General features: G+C 48.7%; 11 protein-coding genes across 11 annotated transcripts; 4 read left to right on the top strand and 7 right to left on the bottom strand.

The window, feature by feature from the left end:
* Positions 1-98: 98 nt before the first annotated feature.
* Positions 99-1,576, top strand: FOMMEDRAFT_187135 (uncharacterized protein; the record flags this gene model as incomplete). The annotated part of the gene is made up of 9 exons (XM_007266780.1): positions 99-259; positions 313-368; positions 425-534; positions 591-600; positions 679-819; positions 873-925; positions 985-1,001; positions 1,061-1,108; positions 1,157-1,576. 9 exons carry the CDS (start codon positions 99-101, stop codon positions 1,569-1,571), a joined length of 1,011 nt encoding a protein of 336 aa, XP_007266842.1. The 3' UTR covers positions 1,572-1,576.
* Positions 1,577-1,970: 394 nt separating this feature from the next.
* On the bottom strand, positions 1,971-3,416 carry FOMMEDRAFT_156503 (uncharacterized protein; the record flags this gene model as incomplete). Its single annotated transcript, XM_007266779.1, has 4 exons — positions 1,971-2,292; positions 2,355-3,042; positions 3,104-3,199; positions 3,263-3,416. 4 exons carry the CDS (start codon positions 3,414-3,416, stop codon positions 1,971-1,973), a joined length of 1,260 nt encoding a protein of 419 aa, XP_007266841.1.
* Positions 3,417-3,772: 356 nt separating this feature from the next.
* FOMMEDRAFT_168180 (uncharacterized protein) lies at positions 3,773-4,396 on the bottom strand (the record flags this gene model as incomplete). The annotated part of the gene is made up of 2 exons (XM_007266778.1): positions 3,773-4,185; positions 4,257-4,396. The coding sequence occupies 2 exons, from the start codon at positions 4,394-4,396 to the stop codon at positions 4,023-4,025; spliced, it is 303 nt and encodes a 100-aa protein (XP_007266840.1). The 3' UTR covers positions 3,773-4,022.
* A 665-nt stretch (positions 4,397-5,061) lies between these two features.
* FOMMEDRAFT_86343 (kinase-like protein) lies at positions 5,062-8,662 on the top strand (the record flags this gene model as incomplete). Its single annotated transcript, XM_007266777.1, has 17 exons — positions 5,062-5,477; positions 5,544-5,626; positions 5,692-6,312; positions 6,390-6,454; positions 6,530-6,685; positions 6,764-6,856; positions 6,916-6,978; positions 7,033-7,085; positions 7,146-7,177; positions 7,306-7,481; positions 7,539-7,552; positions 7,608-7,627; positions 7,690-7,777; positions 7,831-7,855; positions 7,912-8,160; positions 8,212-8,331; positions 8,396-8,662. The coding sequence occupies 17 exons, from the start codon at positions 5,062-5,064 to the stop codon at positions 8,660-8,662; spliced, it is 2,541 nt and encodes an 846-aa protein (XP_007266839.1).
* Positions 8,663-9,320: 658 nt separating this feature from the next.
* FOMMEDRAFT_146805 (uncharacterized protein) lies at positions 9,321-10,728 on the bottom strand (the record flags this gene model as incomplete). Its single annotated transcript, XM_007266776.1, has 7 exons — positions 9,321-9,528; positions 9,585-9,615; positions 9,670-9,972; positions 10,026-10,174; positions 10,203-10,362; positions 10,438-10,589; positions 10,644-10,728. 7 exons carry the CDS (start codon positions 10,726-10,728, stop codon positions 9,395-9,397), a joined length of 1,014 nt encoding a protein of 337 aa, XP_007266838.1. The 3' UTR covers positions 9,321-9,394.
* Positions 10,729-11,975: 1,247 nt separating this feature from the next.
* Positions 11,976-12,914, bottom strand: FOMMEDRAFT_108248 (bola-like protein). The gene is made up of 4 exons (XM_007266775.1): positions 12,813-12,914; positions 12,646-12,751; positions 12,550-12,590; positions 11,976-12,489 (listed from the first exon to the last, which is right to left on the bottom strand). The coding sequence occupies exons 1-4, from the start codon at positions 12,867-12,869 to the stop codon at positions 12,370-12,372; spliced, it is 324 nt and encodes a 107-aa protein (XP_007266837.1). The 5' UTR covers positions 12,870-12,914; the 3' UTR covers positions 11,976-12,369.
* Positions 12,915-14,613: 1,699 nt separating this feature from the next.
* Positions 14,614-17,132, bottom strand: FOMMEDRAFT_168177 (uncharacterized protein; the record flags this gene model as incomplete). Its single annotated transcript, XM_007266774.1, has 9 exons — positions 14,614-15,152; positions 15,208-15,364; positions 15,428-16,239; positions 16,291-16,319; positions 16,385-16,411; positions 16,470-16,734; positions 16,805-16,838; positions 16,899-16,982; positions 17,052-17,132. Coding segments are annotated over 7 exons (635 nt in total), but the record flags the coding sequence as incomplete, so codon positions are not given.
* Positions 17,133-17,225: 93 nt separating this feature from the next.
* FOMMEDRAFT_140858 (ATP-dependent DNA ligase) lies at positions 17,226-20,440 on the bottom strand. Its single transcript, XM_007266773.1, has 11 exons — positions 20,145-20,440; positions 19,043-20,071; positions 18,798-18,991; positions 18,533-18,751; positions 18,286-18,477; positions 18,146-18,233; positions 17,899-18,087; positions 17,822-17,844; positions 17,697-17,769; positions 17,576-17,633; positions 17,226-17,526 (listed from the first exon to the last, which is right to left on the bottom strand). Exons 1-11 carry the CDS (start codon positions 20,362-20,364, stop codon positions 17,265-17,267), a joined length of 2,547 nt encoding a protein of 848 aa, XP_007266835.1. The 5' UTR covers positions 20,365-20,440; the 3' UTR covers positions 17,226-17,264.
* Positions 20,441-23,538: 3,098 nt separating this feature from the next.
* FOMMEDRAFT_49166 (uncharacterized protein) lies at positions 23,539-23,694 on the top strand (the record flags this gene model as incomplete). The annotated part of the gene is made up of 1 exon (XM_007266772.1): positions 23,539-23,694. A coding segment is annotated over one exon (156 nt), but the record flags the coding sequence as incomplete, so codon positions are not given.
* A 653-nt stretch (positions 23,695-24,347) lies between these two features.
* FOMMEDRAFT_123310 (N-acetyltransferase NAT13) lies at positions 24,348-25,352 on the bottom strand. Its single transcript, XM_007266771.1, has 4 exons — positions 25,139-25,352; positions 24,974-25,071; positions 24,732-24,902; positions 24,348-24,639 (listed from the first exon to the last, which is right to left on the bottom strand). The coding sequence occupies exons 1-4, from the start codon at positions 25,317-25,319 to the stop codon at positions 24,514-24,516; spliced, it is 576 nt and encodes a 191-aa protein (XP_007266833.1). The 5' UTR covers positions 25,320-25,352; the 3' UTR covers positions 24,348-24,513.
* Positions 25,353-25,436: 84 nt separating this feature from the next.
* FOMMEDRAFT_156493 (uncharacterized protein) lies at positions 25,437-26,167 on the top strand (the record flags this gene model as incomplete). Its single annotated transcript, XM_007266770.1, has 3 exons — positions 25,437-25,617; positions 25,714-25,992; positions 26,076-26,167. 3 exons carry the CDS (start codon positions 25,437-25,439, stop codon positions 26,165-26,167), a joined length of 552 nt encoding a protein of 183 aa, XP_007266832.1.
* Positions 26,168-26,512: the final 345 nt, after the last annotated feature.

Raw genomic sequence — 26,512 nt, 5'->3', positions numbered from 1 at the left:
ACTGGCGCGTGCGCCTTGGTTTATATACTAATTTCTTTACGAAGAAACTGCCTATCCTCTTTCTCAAAGTTCTTTTTCGGATTTAACCCTTTTGCAGCATGTTTGAAATCCATGTTGCCGATTCCATCGCGATTGAACTTGCATTTATCGCGGCGCTGGCTCTTTGCATCAACACGCCGCTCGCTGCAGCCCACGGATATGTCCAAACTGTCATTGTAGCTGACTTCGCGTATCCAGGTTGGAATCCCTTCAGTGATCCGTAAGTACGCTCTTCCGTCTTGTTACCGTAGATTTTACCATTTCTTTCTTCAGATTTACAAACCCAACACCAGAACGTGTTATCCGCAAGATACCAAGCGATGGCCCTAGTATGTACCCTACCGCTTTTCGACCAGGCCATACACTTTTTGAAGCATGCCTCAAGTTACGGACGACCAAGATCAAGATCTTGCCTGTAATAAGGGCGGTGAAAGCGGGGCAGCCCTCGTTGCTCAAGCCTCGGCGGGCAGTGTCGTTAAGTTTGAGTGGACAAACGTAAGGTCCTCTCTGCTTTACTTTTCAACCGATACTCATGGCCGACTCGGATGCAGTGGCCAACAGGTAGGTACATTTTACGCAATCAGTACAACACAAACTTGGCACCGAGCCTGATCGACCGATTCATGACGAACTCCGAAGATCACTTAGGGCCAGTGTCCACCTACATGACATCTTGCGGAGACGATTGTACCAATTTTGACGTCAACGGGGCCAATTGGTTTAAGATCGATGCGGACGGATACAGTAATGGTCAATGGGCGTCTGCTAAACTAATATCCAGTAAGGCATTCTCTGGACTGGCCTCAAGAAGCCGACAAAGACAAAGCTCGTAGACAACAACACATGGACCAGCACAATCCCTTCCGCTTTAGCGTCGGGACAATACGTGCGTCAGGTTCATTACCTTTATCGATCGCACTTCCGAACTCATGCCCATCGATGTAGCTCATGCGAAATGAGATGTAAGCTCATTATTATTATTATAGAAGGTATCACGCGGCATCTTCATTTGTTATCGTAGCGTCGCTTTACATTCCACCGGTGCACCTCAATACTATCCGAGCTGCACGTAAGCTCCTTCTATGTAACGGTGAAGCAGCTTCTGACGTATCATCAGTCAAGTAGAAGTAAACGGTGGTGGAAGCGCGCTACCTTCTTCCGATGAAACTGTGAAGATCCCTGGCCTCTACAATGGCGTTAGTTTCCCGGATATATGGACACAAACGTTTGATTCATGGGCGCCTCCGGGCCCCACCGTCGTTTCATTTGCGGACACCTCGGGTGATCCAAATAGCGCCAGTTCTGGCTCTTCTGGCTCCGGAAACAACCCAACAGGTTCGGCGGGTCAGCCTCATAGTTCCGCAGGTTCGAATTCTTCAGAAGCTGGTTCTAATGCTTCGACAGGTCAATGTCGACTGGTAGATCTTACCGCGCAAAGTTACCTTGTCCGGCGTTCCTTAATGGCTAGGCTCAAGAACTTCCCGACTGATGTTTCATTTATTCTTCGTTCACTCAGGGGTCCACTTATTTAAAGTCTCCATAACTATTCATTTGCGAGTAGATTATTAATTTACGCACGAGCCCGGAGGTAAAAAGGAGATGCGGAACAAAGATGTAGAACAATAATTATGCATAAGACATGATAATGTAAGGATACTATGCAGAGAGTGTGGTATATGAGAAACGAGTGTGATGGAAGGATAACCGGTATCACTACAGCAGAAGTTAATGAATAATACAGAAGCCTGAGTCAAGGAACATGGTATGAGCGATACAATAGACATGTGGGAAGAATAATCAATGTGTGAGGTCAGTACATATGTCAATGAAATTGTCGGTCACGATGCAGATGCAGAGAGAAAAAGAGACAGTCCAAAAAGACGTAATAAAAATTGAGGCGGTGTGGAGCAGATACGCAGCGTGGACGGACATTAGTATTGATGCCCAGTTTGGCGCCTCGGTCTCCCGTTTCCCTCAGGGCTTCGGACGCGTCGGAGCGCAGCTGGGTCGGAAGGCGGCACTGGAGGTGAGATCTCCCGTTGAGATCGGTGGGAGCCAGGCGTAGATGAATGGGCTGTGTATGACCCTCCATGACTTGAGGGGCTGACTGCGACTTCAGCACCGGGGCGTCCGGAACTGGGCAGAGGGGAAGGCCCGGAGGAAGGTCCCCCAGCATATGGGTGGTGCAAGATTGGAGGCAGTGCGTTCGTCGTTGTTCGACTTTGACGAGTAGCTTGTCGCTTATTTTGGAACCTGGCAGGCACAGTAGTTAGAGTCAACGTAAAAAAAAACCAAGGGCTTCGCTGCAGCCTTACCAAATTTGCACGCTTCGTGCCGACATGTCCAATCTATTCGCAAGCTCAAGTCTCTCCTCTGTAGTCGGGAATGCTGTACGGGCATAAACTTCATTCAACACTTTAAGTTGTGCCGCGTCGGCCCGCTTCCTCTTCTTCTTGACGGAGGGGTAGTCCACGGGGGAGGGTTCCTGCGGGGATGGTTGCATAGACTCACGATGAGTGCGTGCATACGGCGAGACTAGATGTGATTCCGCTCTCTGTGGTGGTCCCCATTCTGTTTGATGCGAGTTTCGGTGAGACGATTGATGAATCTCCGGAGCGAAAGGCATCGGGTGGGGGGCATGCGGATGATGGCGGGTATCGATGTTAGGATGGAACGGAGGATATGCAGCTGAGTGCGCATTATTATGGTACGGAGGGTCGTAATTAGACGGATAATTGGATGAATGGAGACCCGTAGTCTCTGGTCCGACATTATTCAGTCCAAAATTTGCCGGGAATGAAGAATTAATGTAATCGCTCTCCCAAGGATTATCTCGCGGGACCGGGGGAATAGTGAGGGGCGGAGCTCGTCGCAATGTATCCTGATGAGCAGGTATTGCTGGTGATTGTCGTAGTGGGTATGAAGAAGCCTGCGCCTGGTGTCGAGTGTCGAAATGTTCAAAACTGGAATAATTATAGGGAGGATGGCCGGCCATCGTTGCGTCTGAATGAGAGAGAAAGACGGTGAGAATGCTGGGTAACGTGGAAGGAAAAGAGCAACATACGTCCGTTATTATTCCAGTAAGCAGGGGGAAATGAAGGTGAGAAAACTTCGTTCCTGCTTGGTGACATTCTGGATGGGAGCGAATCGTGCTGTAAGTCTGAGTTAAAATTAAGAAGAGTGAATAATGAAGGCCTAAACTAGCAAATATTAAACAGCCGACCTGAATAGGGAGCTGCGAAAGCAGAAGAAAGTGGAGGAAGTACGGTGCGACTGCTCTGAGCTGAGCTATATGTTCCGCTGTGAGCGTTTACGTCTGGTGGGCTTCTGCGGTAGCGGTTTGAAGCTGGAAACGCAGAATCACGAATGTTCGACATACGAGTACAGAAGTTGGAACAAGAGAAGAAGGAGACGAGGCATTTAATACTTTTGAACCGAGGCTGAGGCTGAGTTGTGAACTAATTCATGACTCACAGTAGGTCAGCGTTGATCTTAGCGTGCTCCTTGCAAAGGGGTGAGGTTAGGGGGAGGTTGGCGTATGAGATTGGTGGAAGGAGAGCGCTGCGCGACACGTTACTGGCTTTAAAGCTAGACAAGGCACAATAAACAATTTTGGGACGGGGCCAAACAAATCACAGCATAAGAACGCCGTTAACTAAAACGTATATATAGCGTGACGTATACACTAGGTCTTCCGGGGTCGCAGGTTCAAGAGATGCAAAACTAGAAGTTTGCCGCTGCATCTTGACCTTTTTTAGGTGAAAGAACCTCGAAAGCCGGATTATTTCTTTGCGCACAAGTCTCTTCGACAATGGTATTTTTCAAGTGTCAGAACAGCGAGTATCCGCCTCGCGTCCTGGGGCTGTCGATGCGTCGTGCCCTGGAAAGAGCAGTGAACGCCTCGTGGAGAATGGCTGGGAATCGGTCGAGGTTACCGAAGACAGGAGGGCACAGCCCTGCCACGCTGGTGAAGGGAGGCAAAATCATGGCGACACGAGCTCGAGCCGAGTCTCAGCTTGGTGTGCTATGATGACGTTGTCTGTTGCAGGATTTTGTATCTTGAAATTGCTTTGCCTTGGAGAAGCAGCTCTCTGGACTGCGATCCGCACCGGAACCAAATAAGCCGACACGCCCCATATTTGGCAACTTTGCCGATAGCACAGTCACGGGACCCACTGCAATGCTGCAATTGAAAATTCTGTGACGCTAGGACAAACATTTGCGCCGACTTTGGCCCTGAATCCGGGATTGCGCTCTGCGTGAATACTTCGTCTATACCACGAACTGCCATTATTTGCACCCGCCCGCCGGAAGCGTCCATCGCCGTGCCATTTTTACGCAACTGCAAACGAGGCATTGCAAAAAGGTTATACGCCAAAATGCCAAGTAGGGTCGAACGCCACAGATCCCCTTCAAAATTGTGCGACTCAGCAAGTGTCATCCCATATCCCTTCCTTCCAGGCCGTGCCGTTGTGACCGGATGGATGTACTACCGACGCCGAAGCTGTGAAATAATAGTTTTGTCATTGGCATCAAAGGGTGAAGAGGTCAGGAGGGGCCTTTTGCCACCGCTTCCTGGCAACCCGGAAGCAAATTAGGAGATAGACATACTGGCGCCTACATTTCTAGGCCTGTCCATGTGAAGGCATAGGAGGCGCTCATTGTTTGCTCTCCATTTCTTTGAAGATCTGTGACGATACTATAACCAGAAGCAGAACAGAGTTACAGAGCGCAGAACCACAAATGAACTGGATATAATTGCCGGCCACTCCCGGCCGTTGTTGATGGTCGATCCATGTCGACATCACGTGCAGTGCATTATAGGGGTCTCCTCTGTCACTGCTTGCTAGTCTGCTACTGGTCTCCTGGCCTGGTAGTCCATCTGGTGCTGACGGACGTGGTCTTCTTACACTCTCATTGGTGTTCTCTGACTTGACACGGCATCCCACTGGAAACGCCTTCACGTCGTGTACTATGTATTCTCAGTTTCGTCGTCCTCTCCCGGCAACTCCAGACCTCGCGATGGACCAGCAGCACTTCAATAACTACTACGGCTACACCCCAAAGTCATCCGCCGATATCTACGCGGCCGCTTCACCATTTCTTCCTCCTGCTCCATACCCCCATTATGCTTCGCATCCACCGCCTGCCCGTGAGGATGGAGTATCGGCTCTGCCTGGTGGAACGCTTTTGCACAAGGGCTTCTATGATCTACTTGCATTGATACCTTCGACGGCAACGGCGTCTCGTTTTCTGTGGGGCGAACCGCAACAGAAGATTGAGGAACAAACAGTGGCTGGACCCAAATACGAAGACATATCACCTCGCTCACCAACTAGACCTGGACCTGGACTGCCTACACCAGGCTCGCCGAATGCATCACCTCGCAAAGGGAGACGGCTCAGCAAGGACATGGTTTCCAAGCCAATGAATTTTGTGTGAGCTGCCATTTTAGCCTCTGATACACGCCTTCTCCGACCACTTTTTTACTCGTAACGTCTCAGTCACCTGGTCCATGCATCGGATGCCGACCAGGCGGAAGCACTTCTCAGTAGATGGGGCCCTGACGGGATGGGAAAAATTGGAGGTACAGTCACCGCCTCATCTGCGCATTGCATAATGAATCCGAGCTTTTTCAACCTCTCTTCGTAGATCCTCGTTGGGCGGGCCCCATCAAGCTTCGTGTCCGCCAGCATGTCCAAGCTAAAGCTGTGAATGAGGTTGTTAATGCCCTTAATCCTTCTTTGAGTAGCGATGCGAGTGTCCTTAAGGCACCCCTTAGAGTCATGAATGGAATGAGCACGCCTACGGCGTCTACGATCACTACCGCCGCAACTGCGGGAACTCAGATTTCGAGTCGCCCCTCGCCTGTGGAGGGCCTTCCGAGAAACTCTACTCTGCGTGCAATGGGAGGTCTTAAAACACACCCCGAGCATGAGGACGAAGATGATCCGACTATAGGCGAAAAAGAGATGCCAGAGATACCCCAACAACGCACACCAAGGGCTATAAGCCCCTCGTTGCAAACACTAGAGAAGGCTGTTGCGGCTAAAATCTACTTCGAGAATTTGTACTTTCCACTTCTCCGTCACCCACCCTCGCGTGAACAGCGTCGGCTTGCCATGGAGCGCGAGATGGAAGAAATGCGATTGAGCGAAGACCGGAAAGCGGAGCTCCGAAGGCGATGGAGGCAGAACGAAACAGAATATCTAAGGGACCGTCGCCGCAAAGTTGACGTCTCGACCTTCGTGACGCTTAAGACAATTGGTCATGGTGTGCCTCCTCTTATCGATTAATGCACGAATACATGATGCTGACTGATTGCGGTCGCAAATCGGCGCTTACTTCAGGTGCGTTTGGTGTGGTTTCGCTTGTGAGGGAGAAGACCACTGGCCAGTTATGCGCGATGAAGCAGGTCCGGCATTTCACTTCCGTAGTTTCATATCTTCCTGATGATTCAAAACATTGAATCTCGACTCTGCATTACTAGCTCCGGAAGACGGATATGCTCCGTAAAGGCCAGGAAGGACACGTCCGTGCTGAAAGAGACGTCCTTAAGTCTGCCTCCTTGGTCAATAATCCCGGCGGGGCCGAGTGGATAGTCAGGCTGTTCTATAGCTTCCAGGATCGTGACCATCTTTACCTAGTGAGAATTCTTTATCACTTTTTGGTATACGATAATTCCTGATTTCATATCTGATTTAATCATCGCGGGTTCTGTTAGGTCTTGGAGTATATGGGCGGCGGTGATTTGCTGAACTTGCTGATTGAGAAGGACGTATTCGAAGAGGACTTTGCTCGCTTCTATATTGCAGAGGTTCGGTGTGAAAATACAAATAGGTGAAACCTCAGACCACTCACCCTTTTTGTTTCAAGATGGTTTTGGCAATCGAGTCTTGTCACAAGCTTGGTTTCATACATAGAGACATCAAACCAGACGTTCGTTGAAGAACAATCACTTCTTTTTATTTGCTGGGTTAATTTGTTATACAGAATTTTTTGTTCGATCCACAGGGCCATATCAAACTGAGTGACTTTGGTTTAGCGTGGGTGTGCCTTCTTCTGTAGTCACGCCGCTGCTGAGTGCCTCGCCTTACCTCAAATAGGACCGATCTTCATTGGGCGCATGATACCTCCTGTAAGTTACTTCTCGACGTATGGAGGCGGAGCGAAAGTGCCCGGCTTCCGACAGTGTTCATGGGAACTTCGGCAGTGTCCTTCTTTGAGGCATGTTGCTAACGTGTTTTACTTTTACCATTTTTACAGATTACGAGCAACAGCGGCGCGACCTTCTGCACAAATACGGCATTGACCTGGACGATGGAAACGGTTCATCTGATGGCACTAAGACCAAGCGTTTGGATCGTAAGGAAGTCAACCGGCTCATGAGTGGCGAGAATGGTGAGGGTATCTTCACATGGCGTGAAAAGAACAGGAAGAAGGTATGAGGATCTCACCCAAACCTTGAGTTACAAGGTGAACTCAGTTTCTTCTCACAGCTGGCATACTCTGTGTAAGCCCTGGAATTGTTGTGCTATCTGCGACTAACTCGTATTTGTCAATTGAAGCTGCGGCACTAACTCTTACAGTAAGCCTTGAGGCGTATCGGATTTTAGTGGGCGGTTACGAGGCTGACGACTATTTTTATAGTGTCCCCTGAAGTCATTCGAGGACATGGTTATACTTTCTCTTGTGACTGGTGGAGTCTAGGGGTGATCATGTTTGAATGCCTATACGGGTGAGTGCTGTGTTGTCTTTCATCAACAAGTCGGCGTCTAAATGTATTCCTAGATTTCCACCGTTCGTCAGCAACTCCGTAAGTTCGAGAATAACGGGTCCCATCACTCGTGGTGTCTAATCAAAACTGTCCAGCGCCACGTTACTCGTCAAAAGATATTAAATTGGAAGCAATCATTGAAATTCCCTGCGAGGCCACGCGTATCGCACGAGGGAATTAATCTGATGCAACAGCTACTGTGCGAGCCCGAAGACCGACTAGGGTCTCAGGCATCGTCATCTGTATCCAGACCAAACTCAATGGTGGTGCAGGCCCGACGGAGTGGGTTCATACTGCCAGATATGAGAGCTGGCAAGAGTGTAGACGGGGCCGAACATATAAAGGTTTGGTTATACATAATTCTGGTTGCAATCTATCTGACTCATATGTTCTAGGCTCATCCTTGGTTCAGGGGGATAGACTGGGCAAACATTCACCGTTACCCTGCTCCTTTCCGACCGGAATTACAGAACCCTGAAGACACGAGACATTTTGATGATGATATTCCTGCAGAAGTAAGCCGTCCTTCGCTTGGCATGCTGGTGTGGCGGATTGTGCTGAATCTTGCCCTTCACACAGCCTTTGGCTCCTGCTAATGGGGCACCCCCCGACGCCACAAAGGACCCGCTTCTTCGGGATAAGGTACATGGCGCTGAGATTCTGAACGTGAGAAAAGCACTTGCCTTCGCCGGATTCACGCACAAGAGTCCTCGCGCTATAACGTACCTTCGCGCTGACCACGCCTTTGGAGAAAATCTCTCCAACGATGACGCGGGAGAAGACAGGGGCCGCTCGACCGTTAGGGAGACACGGTCCATTCTTCGTTCTCGAGCAATGTCACTGTGATCGGCCGGCGGTGTTGTTACGGAATGCCTATGAAATTCATTGTCTCTTCTTCACGCAACCCTCACGACCTTTAACGACGACTCTTCTTGAACATTGTACTTCGATATCCATACTCGTTCCGCGTGATCTCGTTATTTTTTGTCACACTTCTTATTCTTGTTGTCATTCTTATGTGTAACTATAGTCCCGATACCTTTGATAGCAGATTGTACCATGATTAGTGTATGCACCGCCCAGCACGGGTCACTATGAACAATTTACACATCCTGGGAGCAATGTGATGTAAATTACTAAGAGAAGGGCTTCTTGACAAATGAGCACAGGGTGATCACATTCTGAAACAAGCTATTATTACTATATGTCTACATCGATTTAGTACAAGAAGCATTGATGATGATGGTGGCAATGAGCGGCCTAGCGCCTGTTCTTCTGTTCCAACTTTGTAATAATTATAAATACCGATGACCTTCAGAAGATTAAAAAATCCAGACCGACAGGATAAATAATTTGAAACAGAGCAGTGGAGACTAATGTGAAAAAGAGTGGCAAGAAGCAAGATAATAAGTTAGGTGAAACGAGTGATGAACCGATGTACCAAGAGACAAATGAAATTGGGGAAGTGGAAGTGGAAGGTAAGAACTAATATGCAACATTTCAGAGTGGATCTAAGTAGGCCTGAAATAGCAAAAAAAAATCTATTAGAAGTCAACCGAAGCGAAAGCACCGAGAATTTCATTCCTCTGGATTCTCGTCACCAGAACTTTCACCGTTCTTCGGTGCCTCTCCACCGTGAACGCGAAAGTGTCGTCGCATATTACTGTGCACACTAAAACGGCGTCCACAATCCGGGTGGGGACATTGGAACGCTGAAATCATAGCCAGTCAGCTACACTTGTTCCAAGTAATTTAATTTACCACTTACGTTTCTCTCCAGTGTGGCTGTTGTTATGTATCTGTGAGATATCGTAATCAGTAACGGAAACAAGTTAGGAAGCGATGTCACGTACCCTCAAGCTACTCGGTCGGGCAAAGCCCTTGCCGCAGTATTGACAAGAATAGCGTGCTTGGTGGTGCGTGTTAGTTGAATCGTCAAAGTTTATTTGGAAGGAACCTTGGACTCCCGATGCTCTCAGAGTACGGATAATGGCTGTCCTTTGTGGATCGGAGGGGGGCGCGCCTCGCGGATCAATATCGGCAATAAGGACGCCGAACGGTGACTGATAATCAACCGGACCTGCATTCGCAGGATGGGCGCTGGCCTGTGTCGGAGTCCTAGGATAGCTTGAACCGAGCTGAGTGTGAGGAAGGGGCTGGAATTGCAGCGCATTTGAAGGTGGCCTCGACCGCAAGTGAGATGACCCACTCGAACCGGATTGCGAAGACCAGAGTGAATCCGCAGAGTCTCGACGCCTGTGTTCATTCCAAGCGCTTTGCCGAGACGGGTCGCACATTCCACCAGGCCTGCCGGACGGCGCACCAGCGTAATGGCCGGATACTGCACTCGGGCTAAACCTATAGCCGCTAGGAGGAGAGTACTGACCTGCCGGCAGAACCGACGACGGACATCGCGACCCGGCATGTTCTGGAAATGCCACAGGTCGACGAGAAGAAACTTCGGGAAAAGCTGCTCCGTATGAATGTGAGGAACGTAGTCCGGGTGCAGGATTCCTTGGCGACGAAGAGCTACTCCATGAACTTTCCTGAGCACGGAGACAAATTGGTGAAATAGGAATGAGTTCTCGGTGGCAAGGGAATATAATGCCACTCAGACATACTCTGTTGTAGCGCATGTCTGGACTTGCTGATGGTGCTCTCATAGAAGCAGACGTGCGTGGTCTGAACTCATCTGCGAAGACTGGGTGACCATCATTTCTGGAGGTGCGTGGTAGACGAGGGGACGACTGAGGAGATGGTGTATTTAGTTGCTCTAAACGTCAGTTAATAGATAGTTTCCCGCAGCAGTTACTAAATAGCGCATTACCTCGAAAGATATCTCGGATAGGAGGCAGGGTAATAGGCCTGTCCCTGGAGCTGTCTCTTGAGGATCCAGTGGAGGGATATGGCATAGTATGTCTGAAAGCAGGAAGATTCGGTCTTGCTTGCTATATCGCAATCCGCCCTTTATTATATACTAAAGACATTGATCAGTATACGTGGATGTAAAGCCAGAAATAATGCAATTTATCACTTGCAAATTCGCCAGTGCAAACCAATAAGCCTCTAAACAGTGTACTCCCGTAACCTAGAACAGGCGGTTTCCACGACCTATGATTCCAACCATACGCAATGATGTTGGTGACCAACTAAGGAAAAGAGGTACGTTTCATAGCTCACCGAAGGCTTATATATCACGAAGGGTCGCTGCACTTCGTCTCATAAGCTATGAGTAGGTCAGCGGATCGCTCATACGTACCTTGCCTCTCTAATGCATTCCGTTTGCTGCTTACGAGCACAGCAATTCCGGTTGACACAGCTTTACCGGCAATCAGCTCTCAGGTTGTGCTCCATTGGGCCGCAAAGACTCTTAAAATGGCCGAAATTGCGCTTCTTTAGGGCTGCTCCATAAATCCTGAGTACCCTGCCGATGTTGACTGGTCCGTTTTCGGAGGTAAATCAGTGGAAGAAGCAGGTAATTACGGCGCTGCCACTGTTAGGTCCGGAGATATAGTTTGGAAGGTCCGAAGGAACGCCAATTCTGGCCCTGATGATCTAGTGCACTTGAAATCTAGTTACTGAATTGAGCCGAAAAGCCAGGATCACTTCCAGCGCTGTTGAAGGTTGCTCGACTTGTTCAGATCCGAAGCGGACGTTTCAGCTCCAAGGCAAGCTCAGTGTCTTTTGGTACTACGGCGCTGATTTGTTCAGAACTTTGAGATAGATAAATTTGCAGCTTAGGAGCCATCATGATGAACAAAGAAGGACGGCCGTGTTAGTGAAAGTGACTCGTTAACTGGGGTGATCTCCTTCCCTGGGCTCGGCAATCAAAATCCAGACCAGAAAAGGAAGAATCCAGTCTAATGATGATGATGAGAGCTGATGCGGGTAACTGTTGACCGACGATGGCCGTGAAGACATTGACGGATGTAGAATCAACACTCAATAATCTATGCTTAGCATCACTGCGGCAGGCTCGAGTATTATAATCGATTTGACACGGCTTGCAAATCACACGCTTCTGCAGATGGATGCGATGACGTTGAGCAGAACCTGTCCCGCCTAACAGCTGCGGCGCCTTCGCTGAGCGGAAATGCCACATACACATTCTGCGCACGTGTCAATGCTACGCGACCCGGAACGGATCGCAGTCCTATTTGACTTCGCAATGCTGTACAGTGATCGAGTTGATTCCTAACTCCATTGAGATACGCAAGACAATGCTCGGTATGGGCATATTGCAAGCGCCCACGGAATTCCGTGAGCAAGTCCGTTTAGCGACGGTACGTAGAACGAAAACGACCGACGCTTCGTGGAAATCATCGCCCAAATTCGACGCCACGTGATGGGATGTTCGTCCCGATGTGAACAATCTGACGATGATGCACAGGTGAGAACCGGCAGTCCAGTAAAATCCAAATCAAGAATGATGAACCACCAGATTTTAATTAACCAAAAGTAAACCATGGTGGATCAGGTCTACATATAGCCCGCTTATTACTGAAAGTAAACAGATGCGATCAACCGAGCTCGGATAACATTGGATATCGATATCACTGCATAGTATCGGAAGTTTCTTCAGGCGTTTTCGTGACTAAAGAAAGAGCGTGTAGTCCCTCCCGCAATTCGTCGGCTAGGGCACCGTATATCATCCTGTGTCTCTGCATCAAAGTCTGTGAGCTCCAACCATCAGCTATAAACAGGGACGTAAGACAAATATGAGGCCTGTTAACCTTTTCCCTGAAAGCATTCGAGACAACGGTGATAGAGAAGTCTGAAGGTTACCATGAGTAGGTATACGAGGCCGACTCGGATTTGATGGAACTAACGCGTTTCGCCATCGACTCCACCTTTTTCTTGCATCGCTTTATGATGTCTATGCTTCCAGGAGTCATTCTGCACGTCAAGAACACTCGGTTCGAGTATCTCTGTGAGCTATAAGACACGACTGTTTGCTCGAAGGTTTGATCCGATATGGATGAGCTATCGCACCAACCTTTTGCCGGATAGAAGTCTCAACGGGACCAATTACCGCATCCTGAGACGTAGACATTCGTTGACAGCGATGTAAAGCGGTCTTCGTCTGTTGAACAACGAGACGATGGAGCATGAAGGAACGATCGGTTGTTGAACTTAAGTCCCAAGTTGATTGGACAATGTGCTGATGTGGGCACGTGAACAAAGCGTCAGTGGGCGTCATTAGGTAAGCAAAAATAAGCGAAGATATGCTCTCGAGTCTCGGCGAGTCGGCGACCATATTCACCGTCTCGGCTTTGTACAAGAATTAATACTACCACCATGGTGGCTCCTCCTTCGCAGAAAACTATTCAGGCTGCTTACGAGGCTATAGAACCCAAGTTCGTCTGCGTAGGCTCTGGCATTGCGAAAATAAGGGACGACGGCTCTGATGGCGACGAAAGCCGTCTCCCTGAACCTGACAGTGAGATTATCATAAATGGCGATAAAATCATCAATTTCCTGCAAGAAGCCGATGCAGGGACAGTCAAGCATTGGCTCGTAAAGACTGGAAATTATCTGATACGTGAAGGGAATTGGCATAGCCTTAGTAAGCTGTCTGTTTTATTAGAAGTGTCTCTTGCAGTAGTTGTGTAAACGGGTTCTGCAAGGCCGAGACCGTAAATACACCCTGAAATGCTTTCCAAAGGGATACAAATTATATACCCGTATAACCGGCACTAAGGCAAACCCGCGTAGAGACAGTTATTTGTATGGTGCGTTCTTCATGATGTTTCCACAGGTCCATTGTCTGAATGCACATTAGGTTCGACAACTGACCGATGTAATCTGTTTCGATCGCCTGAGGTTATATAGTTGATACAGTAATGAATGGCAAGGCGTGGCTGATTCTGCATTTTCAGGAGTTTGCGTTGCATGTTAAATGGATGGCGTTTGGACACCCAACAGATAACCTAGGTCGACCTCTATGCGCATGTTGTTATTGCTCGGGAACGCCTCAAAGAGAAATCTCTGCAATGCTGAGGGACAAAGTCTGCCATATCTCCACGACTCGGTCTTCAGATAAACCATTGCAGTGTGGGCAACGGCAACGGCGCCGAACAACCACATCGAATGCTCCAATCATGTTCAAAGACTATCCTCGTATTAATCGTTGTAAAGACAGTCCTATATGAAGAGGAAAGCAATCGATTCTTGCCTTCAAATTACTGTCGCTTGTCCCTTTCTTTCGACTCACTAAGGCTCATTCTGTTCGCCCATTGCATCAACGCTACTTCTTCGCGTCATCACAGTCACTTTCTCCCAATTTCATAACTGAATTGTAAAAAATTCCCTCTTGCTTCGTTTTTTAAAAATAAACGTGTATGGTCATCGTTGTCGAAACAGTCAGAAATAGGGTGTTTCCTAATTTATTTTCGCCGTGTTAAACTTGTACGGCGGAACAGCAGAGGCTCATTTATCATTTGAAACGCGTGACGTAACGCGCGGCAAGGATAACGACTTCCGCAATAGACTCGTACTTCATCTCCATCACTTCTTTCAACATGGCCGAGAAAGAAATGAATAGGCACCAGCGGGGTATGGTAGATGGGTGCTTCGAGGAGGGCCATTATCAACGAGGCATCGCAACTCTCAACCAACTGCGAAAGGAGAATCTTAGACCTTCGGCGTGAGTTCAATATTATATAGATGTAGAGCTGATATAATGTGGAACCTCATATCAATACTTTCTTCTTCATTTTTACCCCCTCAGTGCGCATGTCCGACAATTAATCTATATTTCTCTGTATCCACCTCCGCCATTGAAGGACCCGTCGAAGGAAAAAGGAAAGAGGAGAGAGATGACTGTCGTGAGCGGCTCCCCATCAAAGCAGATTCAGCAGGCCAGGCGACTCCAGAAACAGGCCCTCTTTCCGCCTCCAGAAGCTACGCAAGCAGCAAAAGAGCTTCTAGATCAGCTCGTTAAGGACTCGATCTCACCCGAGTCGCTGCTACGAGCCATCCCATGCTATCCTCTCTCCGAAGCAGAGCTTGACGATTCACCTCGCACACTGAGGCCAGGTACAGTCACGGGCAATTCTAGCGTGGTGGAAGATATGGACTCATACGTCGCAAAGCAGGCTGTAAGGCTGAAGGAATGCAGGGATTGTTGGAGTATGCTGCGAAAAGGTGTCGTCACGCGACAGGACCTTGCTTTGATGCAGAAAGAAGACCCGTTCCTCGACATAGACCCCGAGGAGGACGAAGAAGCGGACTTGTCCTCGGCAGTAGTCGGGAAACACTCATGGGATCTATTAGAGTGGTTTATTCTACTATTCGAAAAAGACCAAGCTCTCGTGGAAAACCACGGAAATGAAGAAGGCAAATATTCTATTTTTCTATGGCAAGCTCATCACCTTGCTGACCTCGCCAACAGACTGCTACTCTATCCTTTTGCTATCCCAAATACGACCTGCTTCAAGAAATGGAGACCCGCGTTCCTGTGTGGACTCAGTACTGGATATTGTGTTTTTATGTTACAATCAGAATGACCAATGGCGCAGAAGTTTGGGGAGACGTTTAATGAATTCAGTGAGCAATGTGTATTATATGTCTTGTAGAAGCTTCAAAGAATTGAGCCCGTGATTTTTCTAGCTGATACCCCTGACGAAAAGCAAACACTTCTCCCCATCACAATTCCTGACAACAGTCGGTGTCCGGCTTCAAGCAAGTCAGAACGATGTGCTGCGATTGTTCCTTGGGGATTTACCAGAGTCTACATTAGGACATATGTTCAAGGTAGCAATATGCGACCGATATCTTACACAGAGCCTCCGTGGTGCCTCGTCTGCAAACAGCTCAGCAGGACGTACTCGTCCTCAGGCGCGGAGAGTACGACCTCTGTCTGTGCATGTGGACGGCAAACGGGACTCACAGTCAGCATCTCAGACATCACGGAACCAAGCTGGTGATCCCCAATGGAACTTACCTACACCATATCGAGTCCTGAGTCTCCTAGAGCGTAACTCGGACCTATGGGCGCGCGGAGCCGTTTCATTGTCAAACCTGACCGTCCTCTTCCATCTAGTCACAGCGTTTGGCATACTAGCTGCTGAATATGACGAGCACACGGACCGTCAGTGGGTCGATGCAGTCCTCGATGGAGAATTGGAACGGAAAGTCAGTGAAAATTTCTCGGGTGATGGTTTAACAGAAAGTGATGGAAAGGTGGTGAAGACAATGCGCTTGATCCTGTCGAGCAAGTGCAATGGCTGGAAACAAGTCTTCATTAATTCTTGAAAATTTAACCAAAATCTACCACAAAGCAATGAATACATGGTTGGCAGACGTGTCAAAGTCGTCCTTGAACAAAGAGCCGGTCATCCCCAATCTCCGTTCCACTTTGGATGCCTGCAGGTTCTATGCTTTGAAAGAGATCGAGGGGTATATCGCCGATGTAATGTTTGCTGAAACACATCAGACCAAGCACACCTAGAAATCACTAAACTCAAACTTACTCGCCAAATCCTCCGACAAAGAAGACACTCTACAAACATGATGATGAGTAAGCGGGCCGACTTTAACGCAAAGTTCATAGGGTCAATATCTTACATGGGGGTCAAATCTAGCCCAATACGCCTGAACGGACGAAAATGTCAGGTTTATGTCAAAATAGCACGGCAGTTGTGTAGCCAACCTCATGAGCACCATCAGGGTCATCGGGTAACCACCATTTTGCATCTGGGTGATGCTCAAGGTAGCAATCTTGAATACCTGAATTGACCGCAAAACTTGTCTCCAGGAAAGTAACGTTGCCGATGAGTGACACCCGAGCGCGACTTGCCGCAGGCGGAGAGCTCCAGACAGTCATGGAAGCAGAATGAGTTGGGGAATGCCGGATATTGCGTGTATGGCGGGAGATTGGCATCGTAATTAAGCTCAATGATCCATTCGAGTAACAGCTAAGTTGGATAAGGTCGCGTTAGAGTAGTGCCATATGTTAACACGAAGGCGCGGAACATCATTTTTCACCTCGCGTAATACTCTTGCAATGCGAAAGGCTCCCCTGTCCCACCATTTCACCGTTGAACAGAATGCTCATTTCGTAAATTTAGTATGTTCTAACCTTGTAAATTCGTGTTGGCTGGGAAAATGGTGGCCATGACACCTATAGCTTGAGGAGAGGCAACGAGCTGCCTTGCTAGGAGAGCTGCCCCAACCAAACGTATTCTCTTGATTAGTCAAAAACGACCATCAGCGATACACAAAGACGTCCTACCCGCATCTCTCACTGTCTCCCTGCAGAAGACGAACGGCACAATAGTGCCAACGGCGAGTGCGAGGCGTTGGACAAGCATACCGTGGTGGGAATAGAGGGTGAAGGAGTTTAACTGATAAGATAGGAGATAGCTCATCAATTTCACCGAGACTAGTAATATTACATAATCAATTACGGAGCCAATATCACTCTTGTTCAATTGTTCAATTAATCTCATCCGTCTTCGTCGTCGTCGTCCTCTTCTCCCTCGCTCACTTCGGGCGACGCATCAATGAGGTCACCGTCGTCCATCCCACCAGTATCCCTCCCTCGACTTTCTTGCTTGTGCCACATCGAAGCCAAGAACTCTGGGGTATTGGCATCCGTTATGGCCTTGTCGTCCCTGACACGCATAAATCGAGGGAAGCGTAAGCTCAGTCCCCTATCTTGGGACACAAGACCAAGAGCTGCCACCGACACTGGACTTAAAGTGATACTAGGCGCATCATGAGCTACAAGAGTGTTGATCCACGGAGGTCACTTACTCTGCTCCTCGTATTTCCCAGACTTCTTGAGGTTTGAAATACACTTCTGGTGAATAGCCTAGTTCAAAGTAAGTAGTCATGTCAAGCTATTTAGATTCTTGTCAGGATGTAATCTACTTGCCTCCCGAGTTGACATTCCAAAGTGACGTGCGAGAACAGGCTTCAGAACCTTCTGCATAGCGCTCTTGCAGAGACTCACAGGAATTGGATTAGCGTGGAATCTAGGTTATACGTCAATCCACATACCTTATAGAATTCATCCGTGAATCCTTTGAACGGTTGTTAAACTTGGCGATGACGGCATACAGACGCCGACGACTTGCCTGACATGCATTTGCAAACTCCCACAAGTTGCCCTGATCCTTCGTCCCAAACAGCGAGGAGGATCGGACTCCACCATGCAGCTTTTCGCCCATTCCCATGCCACGCACCTATCGGAACCAAGTCGAGACTATCGCCCAGCCCGAGGACATAGTCCTTTTTCAATTTGAGCCACGCCAGTGTCCGCTTGTCTGTTCCAGCGGTATAGATGGTTAGCAGGCACTATTTCAATGGTACATTTTCACTCGCCTGGTTCATACGTAGCTGGAAGAGGCTTCTTTCGTTGCTTCGTCTTCGCACCATTGGGATCTTCATCGACTTCTCGGCTATCAAGAAGCTTGTAGAGATTCAATTTCGGTTGCAAAGCGCTACACCAATTTGTATTTCACCTTGATCATCAGTCCCTCTGAACGACCATCCACCGCCTTCTGCCAGAATTCTTCCACTGCCTCCCGTCCTTCCTCGCTTTCGCAGCATTCGACATGGTCAAATTTAGAAATAAAAGGGGAGCTAGGATGAATAGGCGGAAAGTAAGACCTAAGCTTCTGCCGACGTAAACGGAAGGGCTGCTCAAGTAGACTCTTTTGGCGAGGGTAAGCCAAATGACCGGATGCTCATGTACAAGTTATTCCTTACCTCTTCATTGAGGAACATGAGATCGAATGCATATACGCAGACTTTTATCTTCACATCTTCGAGCCGAACGTCCTTCCGAGCACGATTAGAGAGTTCCTGGAAAGTCCTTAACGAACCATCTACGGCATCAATTGCGACTATTTCCGTGTCAATGATGAAAGATCTCAACAGGCTGGATGATCTAAACATTTCTTCTACAAGAGCGACTATGTCCGGGTACTGCAACGCGGTTAGATACTGCATTTAGTTGACAAGGGAGGAGAACCTTATCGGTCATTTCCTCCAAATGTCGGGAGAATATCCGGACGAAAAGATCGCCATCTTCGTTTTTCCGTGCGTGGATCTGCGCTCTTTGTCCGTCGTATTTGAATTCTGCAGTGAACGGCAGATTGCCGAGACGATCGTATACCTCATCCAGAGAGCGGGTCGGAGAACCCAATGTATGGTGCAGCGGTAATCCTGGCAAAGTCAGCCATGAAGCCTTACCGAATCGCAGACCTTGCTGCTCACCGACTGTCAAGGTTACTTTCTCGGCTAGCTCTTCGGGGCCACCTTCCAAAAGGGCTTTGGCAATATGGTCAAAGTTTGGATGCTGCACATAAACACGCTTCACCAAGCCTTCGGCAGCACTGAACTTAACCATAATCTTCTCCCTCAACGGATCTTCTTTGGCTTTCTTCTTAGCTTCTCCAGAAGCGGCTTTGATAAGTGCAAGAGACTGAGGTGACACGAAATATGGTGAATCATCAGGAGGAAACTTCTGGCAGTTAGCCGGTCGGGTGAGGACCAAAGCACGGGCTAGGGCGGTGAGGATTGAAGTCCTAACGGCACCAACCCTGATATGTTGTGACATCGTGCGGACAAGGTAGCGTATTTCTTCGCCTTTAGCCGATAGAAGGAGTTTTTCCGCAATAGACTGCCTTTGTTTTGTCGCTCCCGCTCCTTTTGCATAACAAATTTTTAGCAAGGAACTGTAGACGCCCGTCACAGTAAGCGAGGCGTGAGGTATGAGAGTCCTCAGTTTCGACTTTGCCTCGAATGCTACATCCCCCGCATCCCCGGACTTTGTATACAACCGTTTCAAAGCTGCAGGGGTAAGGCCCGAAACATGCTGGATCGCACTCGAAATAGTTGACGGTCCGAGACCGAGTTCAATAGAAGTGTATGGCGGTGCTAGCGAATTAGAAAGAAGGTAAAGCGCGGGAAGTAGCGCAGATGGATCGTGGTAGATAATGAATCTCAATGCGTTCGTGAGGATGTTATAGATGGAAATGCGAGATCTTGTGCCAGAAAGAGAGCATAGTGTGTGTGCTAGGAACGAATAAGGAGCTGGTTCCGGCGCAGAGGTTGGCTTGTCTGCCCAGGGATTCTGCATGACAGAAAGACACAGTGGATCTTCCGCCAGATTCGGAAGTGACTCAGTCTCAAGAGGTAATCCGTGAACCTCAGACGAAAAATTAGCATTGGATACAGGTTTTGCCCCATGAGATGCTTGACGAGGCGAATTCCTAACGCCGTCCCGGTCTGCGACCTCCGTGGCTGATTAATTAGTGAAACAGGATCAATTTGAGTTAGTTTGTTGTTCGTACGCAATCTGGCCTGGGAAACTCACTGATCTTTGAAACATTATCTGCAGCGTCGACGTCGATGACTTCACGAGAAGGTTGCTTAATTGATGGTGTAGTTTGGCTTGTCTTCCATTTCTGTTCCAGTGTCCTCAAAGTTTCGAGGTTAATACCCTCTGCAGCAGCAAGGCCCAGCGCAAAGGCCTCGTCATCTTCAACTGTTACATTGGAAGAGGATGGGCGCATAATACTGTCAGGTGATTCCATTTCTGAGGACTTCTGCGGAGGCTTTTGGAAGAACTTTTCGAGGCCAACGCTGCCGTCATGATGCTGTAGTTTGCGCTTCTTCGCAGGTGAAGTAGTTGACGCTGCGGGGCGCCTTGGAGGCATCGAAGGAAACACAAGGTGATAAAATCAAGTGAAATTGGTTGTGTAACACAAATTTTGCAGAAGCATCGCAGAGTGTGAAGGGGGTGGAGAACTAGTGCCTGAATCCTCCGACTGCACGTGTTGTGACCGCGGGAACGGAATGCCGATCATGCCCGCAACCGTATCTACAAAGTACTTCTGTGTTTGGTGATCCATTTTCCGCATTTTACCAGTGGTTGCAGTCTTTCTCAGCAGCTTTCAGTGAAAGACGGACACCTCAAGCTCAACGCTAGCGTGGCGCTTCTAGAAAATGGAATCGACTTCGCATTCATTTCATTTTTCCGCCGTGATAGGTACGGCTTGACCTTCTTGGACTTTGTCTGCATATGCTGATACTCTGATCTGCTACAGTCATCTCAAAACCCGGTCCTTCCGTACCGTGAGCAATGAAAGGATCTAAACTAGCTTGGCCCAGTCATGAAACCCTCGTAATTTTGGTACTGATAAGACGAATTGCCTTCTGCTTTTAGCTCCTTATGTGCTATGAGCATAGTCCGACTCGTGAAACTTAGATCACATCCATTCACGCTTGCCACGAGCCCGACATAGCTGTGCCTTAGCACAGAACGTAACGGGAAGCATTCCGTCACGAGGTATATCTGAATTAGAACCAGATTGACGAGATCTCTGAATCCCTACAGGCGAGGTCCGATCTTAAGGAGCTCTACCTGGTTCCTATCCGGATCACTCCTATCTAGTTGTACTGTTCATTTGAGTCTGTTTGCCGCAATCCAATATAAATAGCTCACGCTGCAGCGAGGGCCTTCACGTAAGTCTTCATTCTTCTGGGGACGAGGTGAAATAATTCGCATCGATTGCTTTCTACTTTCGCATCTTGCCGTTCCGAGAAAGCGCTTCGAGGTCAAATTTTGATCTCTGAGCATCAAGTGAAGAAAGTAACTAAGGACCATCAAATAATTTTGCATAGCTGCAACAGTCTCTCGACAAATTGCTTCCAGTCAGAACTGCCTCATAAATTGGCAGTACTTCCGAGTCTTCAACAATTCCGATACGGATAATTTGGTCCGCATCGGGTTCAAAACGCATTTAATCAATTCATCACCTCCAAATTGAACCGATTCTTTTCCACATTGCATTGTTGGCCGCTGACGTTTTCTAATGCGATGAGTCGCTCCCGGGCGCCGGTTTCAATTCTATGCTCATCTTGACCCATTAGCCAGGTGGTATCATGGCCTGTCCGTCCGGCGTACCCGAGAAGGCGATGCTAGATCATCTTGAGGCGAGTCGATACAGTGGTGTTCTAGTTCTTGTGAGGAATGACTTGCGGGTATTCTCCTAAGTTTCATGCTCAGTGTCTTGGAAACTCACGCTGGTCACAACAATACAAATCTGCGGCCGGACATAACGGGATTTCGTTTTCATCGGAATCCAAGTAAACAAGGTCATTTCTTTTGAGCGCCCCGGATGGGTACTTCCCGTTATTCGCCGACCAGGACTGACCCAAAGAACCCGTAAGAAAAGTATTAACATCCAGTGAGCACTTTTTGGACCCAACAGAGCATGTTTCTCATATGCATGGGACGTCCGGAACAACGTATCCGGTCACGAGTTAGTTCAGCGCTAATAGGCAAGTGGGAAAAAGGTCCGTTTGAGTGATACTTTCATGCAAGAGACTCTGTCGGAAGCTCGTCAAATCTTGCCTAGCCCATCGGGACGCTCAATACTCTGATGTTAACTTTTGTTGAACCTGACGAAGAGACTATTGTAGAGAAGAGCTTGATGCAGAGCATGTTTGAGACTTGACGATGTAATCACTGGTGCATCAAGCGATGAGACGAAGACGTCCTGACCTCGAGCGCTACCATGCACGAGGCGAAGTTTGATCTTGCCTTTTTATCTTTTCATCTTACGCGAATGAGGCTTTGGATGCCTGATTTATCGGATTCAACCATAACCTACTCCTATTACCCATGTCTCCCTTGGTTTGCCGCGTGTCTGACGGTCCTGAACCTAATTCTCACCATACCACCCATGGTTGTCCAAGCCCGAGCCCTGTGACCGACACTAGTGCTCATCGTGGCTCGTAGTGAACGTGCCCCGAGTCTTGTGCGGATTGACCTGTCATGATCTCGGTACCCTGATACAAGCACGAAAAAGCGCCACGAGTCTCTCGTATTGCTTGCTGCCTAATCTTAATTCAAACCCTTCATGGTGACATCGTTAATAAAATCAAAAGTACGGTGAACTTGCTGGAACCCCTATCCTTTTATGACGCGCAAGCCCCGATCCGTGTTTTAGTGTAATCCGACTCGAACTCTCTCGTCAAGATTGATTTATTGTCAGGGAATGCGGAGATCTGCGGCTAGCTCTGACACTCGGTCCACCCAAGCAAACATGACACTAGCCCGTGTACAGTTGACCTTAATCTCGCACTGCACGGCTTAAATTACCAACAGCTTTCGGTGAATGGTCCAAATGCTTTAAAGCCAATGGCTTCAACTTGCGACGACCATTCAATCTCCTCCCTCGCTCACAATGTCGGACTCCCGCTATCCTCCTCACGGCGCTGTTCCTCATGCACAATATACCTCAGCCCAAGGATACTCAACATCTAATATCGCCAATGGCTATCCCCAACGCTCCCAACGTCCTCCAGTGCCATACCCACAAGGGCAGCCCAGCTATTCTCCGTCATATCCGACAAACCAATACTCCATGACTCAACGCTCCATGACGCCGTCCTTGGCCGGACACCCGCAGGCGGGCTACTCCCAGGACACGTCAAGGCACCGTACTCAATCAATGCATGGAATGTCTGCGACAACGTCGGGAAATTATGCTACTAGTCAGAATCCTTCTATGCTTGGCCACCACCGTACACATTCGCAACTACAAGCCGCGCAGCTTGATGCCAGCTATATGGCTGCACATCCACATGCCATCCCAGCTGAATACTTGCAATCCACACCGGTACCTGGCTCACCGAGTCCGTCCGACTATTATTATGGTCATTCTTCAAATGTTCAGGATGGACAAGGTTCCGCATCTCCGCAGCGGCCGTTTCCTTGTGATATGTGTGCATTGTCGTTCAATCGGCAACACGATCTCAAGCGTCATAGAGACACTCACTCTGGAGAAAGACCATTTTTGTGCAACGGCGGATGTGGAAAGACCTTTACCCGTAAGGACGCACTGAAGAGGCACCAGGTTAGCAATTTGTATCCATTTGTCCCATTCACCTTCAATCTGATGTTGTCGTCTAGCTTGTGAAAAACTGCGGCCGGTCAGACGACTGATTCGGAACATTCACGGACCAGCCTGACCCCATAAGCCAGAATTCGATGGCTTCCTGACTTATTTGTTTTGAAAGTGCTTTCCATTAATTGGCTTAATCGTTTCTCTTGATATTCCTCGTTTATTGTTCACTCGTAATGCTCGCCGTTAATGCCTTTCCTGAAGAAACGGACGACGATCGCCTGTTTTATTTAAACCTGTCTTATTTTGCGTTATCTGCGCCACGCACTAATCTACAATCATTAATTGCATGTTTTGACGAGGAAAATGATGATAGGCTTCGAGACTGACGTACTATCGGTCACTCCGGTGACTTCTTGCGAGATATGAGGCGTCCCATGCAGACGTTGCCCTGCATGCCACATGTCGAGAAGGCGATGTGGGGGTCATGTAAAAGCAGCCGGGGCGACGTTTCATCGAATTGACCCGGATTATGCCTCCACTGATCGCAGGATCCTGAGAGTCTTGAGCGCAGATCCTCACGTTAAGAAAGCCCGAATGGTCCGATTTGTCGCTGTTATCGATAGTTCAGCCTCAAAAGCAATGGCTCATAGACGCGTCTGGGCGTCGGCGGCCCACTCATAAGTAGTCCGTGTCCGAAGGGACCGCAACCAAGAGTATAGATTTGGTAAAATGTGATGATACAGGATGGAGCGGAATTCTTTGGCTTCAATTCCGACCTCCGAAGAGCATCCGCCTAAGTATATACTGTGCATCCATGGTCGCACGGTTCTACGCCGCCGGAGACGGAGACACGTCCTGACCCTCCACGGGCTTGTCTTCGCTTTGTGCGGCTATCGTGTGGAGCTTGTACTCCAGGATCCAGGCATCACGCGGCTCAATCTTCTTATAATAATCCTGCCGAGGCATATGCGTATTTAGTCGGATACACGCGCAAGTCGTTGTACTTAGCATTCCAAATTGATAGACAAGACCGAACAGTGGCTTACAACCGCGAGACCGGCCTCTGTAAAGCCGTGGCGTTCGTAAAATTGTTTAGCATCCTCATTCGAGCATTGAACATGGAGGTAAACGGTTGAGATCTTCGGTTTCTCGCTCGCCTTCGCGGCATCTAGAACGTGTTGGAGTGCCTTTGAGCCTATTTTCCGAGATCGGTATGGCTACGCGGCGGAAGCAATCAGTCCAAGTGAGTGCCTTGGCCGAGTTCTGGTTTGTTTTTCATAAATCTTACAGCAAGAACGCCCATGGTCATCAGGTACAGTCTAGTTTCATTGTTTATTTCTTCAAAGCGACAACAGACGGTGCCAACGGGAATATCATTATAATATACTAAAAGCGGTTTTTTCAGCGATACTCGGACTAGAGAGAATGTTTAGAAGAGGGGAGAGGGACGAACTGAGTTTGCAAAAGTCTTCGACTTCCGGTTGGACGATACCCTTATAGAATTTTTCGGAGTACTTGACTGGGAAGAGGGTGGAGTTGAGCACCCTGGCCGTCCCGAGATTGTTGTTTGTGAGAGAGGAGAAGGAGACGCGGTCGACAGGTGGCCGTACTGTCGTCACGGTAGTGGTCGACATTGTGCAAGTTTCCCACCAAGCGATCGTCTCCCGCTAACCTTATTTGTTTGCTCTTTTCTTTTCTCACACGCTGATCTACCACCCATTTATCCAGGTCCTAGGCCTGGTCGTTGCACAATGCACATGCATATCAGTCCGAAATCTCTCGAAATACGTACTCATCACCTACTGCTCGCTTCTCGTCCCCTCTGTCTGGCAGTCACTATCCGGGGATGCTCGTTTGCATTTATTATCGTAATTACGGCACAGCGCGTTGCTCAATTCATCACAGCGCATCTTGCCAATAAGCCTCTTCGCAGTAATATTGGCATCCTATAACTCGGATCGCGGAGTATTACCACATCGTGCATGCAAAGATGGTGCCTGCTCTACACAATCGCTGCTTAACATTCAGCGGACGTCCAGGACGAGCGCGCTCAAGCTGACATGCTCTGTCCGAACCTGCGGAAGCACAAGAGGGGTGGTCGCAATGGCCAAGATCATCTAGATCCCAGCATACTCAATCGTGCGCACATGCCGGCCGCACTGTTCGCAATACTGCCGCCAAAGATAAAGGGGGTTTATGTTGGTCTCATGGTCATTCGACCACCGCTAAGCGCCACTCAAGACATCCAATATACGCAATACAAGATCCAAGATGCGTCCAAGAATGAGTTTGTCCCGCTAGCGCTGCGTTGACCCGTACTCTGACCCGGGTAAAGCGCGGTCGGCCGTTTGATCCTACCTACCACCTACATGCTGCTGACTCCGCTCCAGGCCCGACGGATGAGTGGTCAAATTTCTTCACTCTTAACGCCTCAATCAAGATCCTTACGGCGACCACTTGCGAAACGCCCGAGATCTCATGATACCCGGCGGACGGTGTGGTAAAAAAAAGTCGATCCCTGAAATACGCATCATCAAATGTGGCTCTCAGAGGTGCCGCGAGCCTTTTCGATTTTTCCAAACGAAGAGTACAGTGCCCCGCCAATTTGAATGGAAATAAGGCGGCCCTTCTTAGCTTTCGTCAACTGCGTTGAGACCGTAAAACGAGTTGATGGGTGAATACGCAGGGTCGGATGTAGGTCTTACATGATGGAAGAATACAACTGTGCTTGACCTCGTGCCTCAATAAGGGTCCACAAACACGAGTTGAGGAGCTTTCACAATTGCGGAAGCAAAACCAGTCAATCGTCCCAATACACATGGGGCAT

This window comes from Fomitiporia mediterranea, assembly GCF_000271605.1.
Source record: "Fomitiporia mediterranea MF3/22 unplaced genomic scaffold FOMMEscaffold_6, whole genome shotgun sequence".
Taxonomy (NCBI): Eukaryota; Fungi; Basidiomycota; class Agaricomycetes; order Hymenochaetales; family Hymenochaetaceae; genus Fomitiporia; species Fomitiporia mediterranea.
This window is presented reverse-complemented; position numbering and strand designations above follow the sequence as displayed.

Excerpts from the sequence above, each read along its gene's own strand:
- FOMMEDRAFT_123310 (XM_007266771.1), bottom strand. The coding sequence starts at position 25,319 with ATGTCGACCACTACCGTGACGACAGTACGGCCACCTGTCGACCGCGTC. Across the intron at positions 25,072-25,138 it reads CGAAGACTTTTGCAAACTCA|TATATTATAATGATATTCCC; the intron begins GTTCGTCCCTCT and ends AACCGCTTTTAG. Across the intron at positions 24,640-24,731 it reads CAGAGGCCGGTCTCGCGGTT|GATTATTATAAGAAGATTGA; the intron begins GTAAGCCACTGT and ends ATGCCTCGGCAG.
- FOMMEDRAFT_108248 (XM_007266775.1), bottom strand. The coding sequence starts at position 12,869 with ATGTCTACGTCTCAGGATGCGGTAATTGGTCCCGTTGAGACTTCTATC. Across the intron at positions 12,752-12,812 it reads AGACTTCTATCCGGCAAAAG|CTCACAGAGATACTCGAACC; the intron begins GTTGGTGCGATA and ends CGTGTCTTATAG. Across the intron at positions 12,591-12,645 it reads TGGAGTCGATGGCGAAACGC|ACTTCTCTATCACCGTTGTC; the intron begins GTTAGTTCCATC and ends GGTAACCTTCAG.
- FOMMEDRAFT_140858 (XM_007266773.1), bottom strand. The coding sequence starts at position 20,364 with ATGGAATCACCTGACAGTATTATGCGCCCATCCTCTTCCAATGTAACA. Across the intron at positions 17,770-17,821 it reads TCACGGATGAATTCTATAAG|TCTCTGCAAGAGCGCTATGC; the intron begins GTATGTGGATTG and ends AATTCCTGTGAG. Across the intron at positions 17,527-17,575 it reads TGGGAAATACGAGGAGCAGA|TATCACTTTAAGTCCAGTGT; the intron begins GTAAGTGACCTC and ends TGATGCGCCTAG.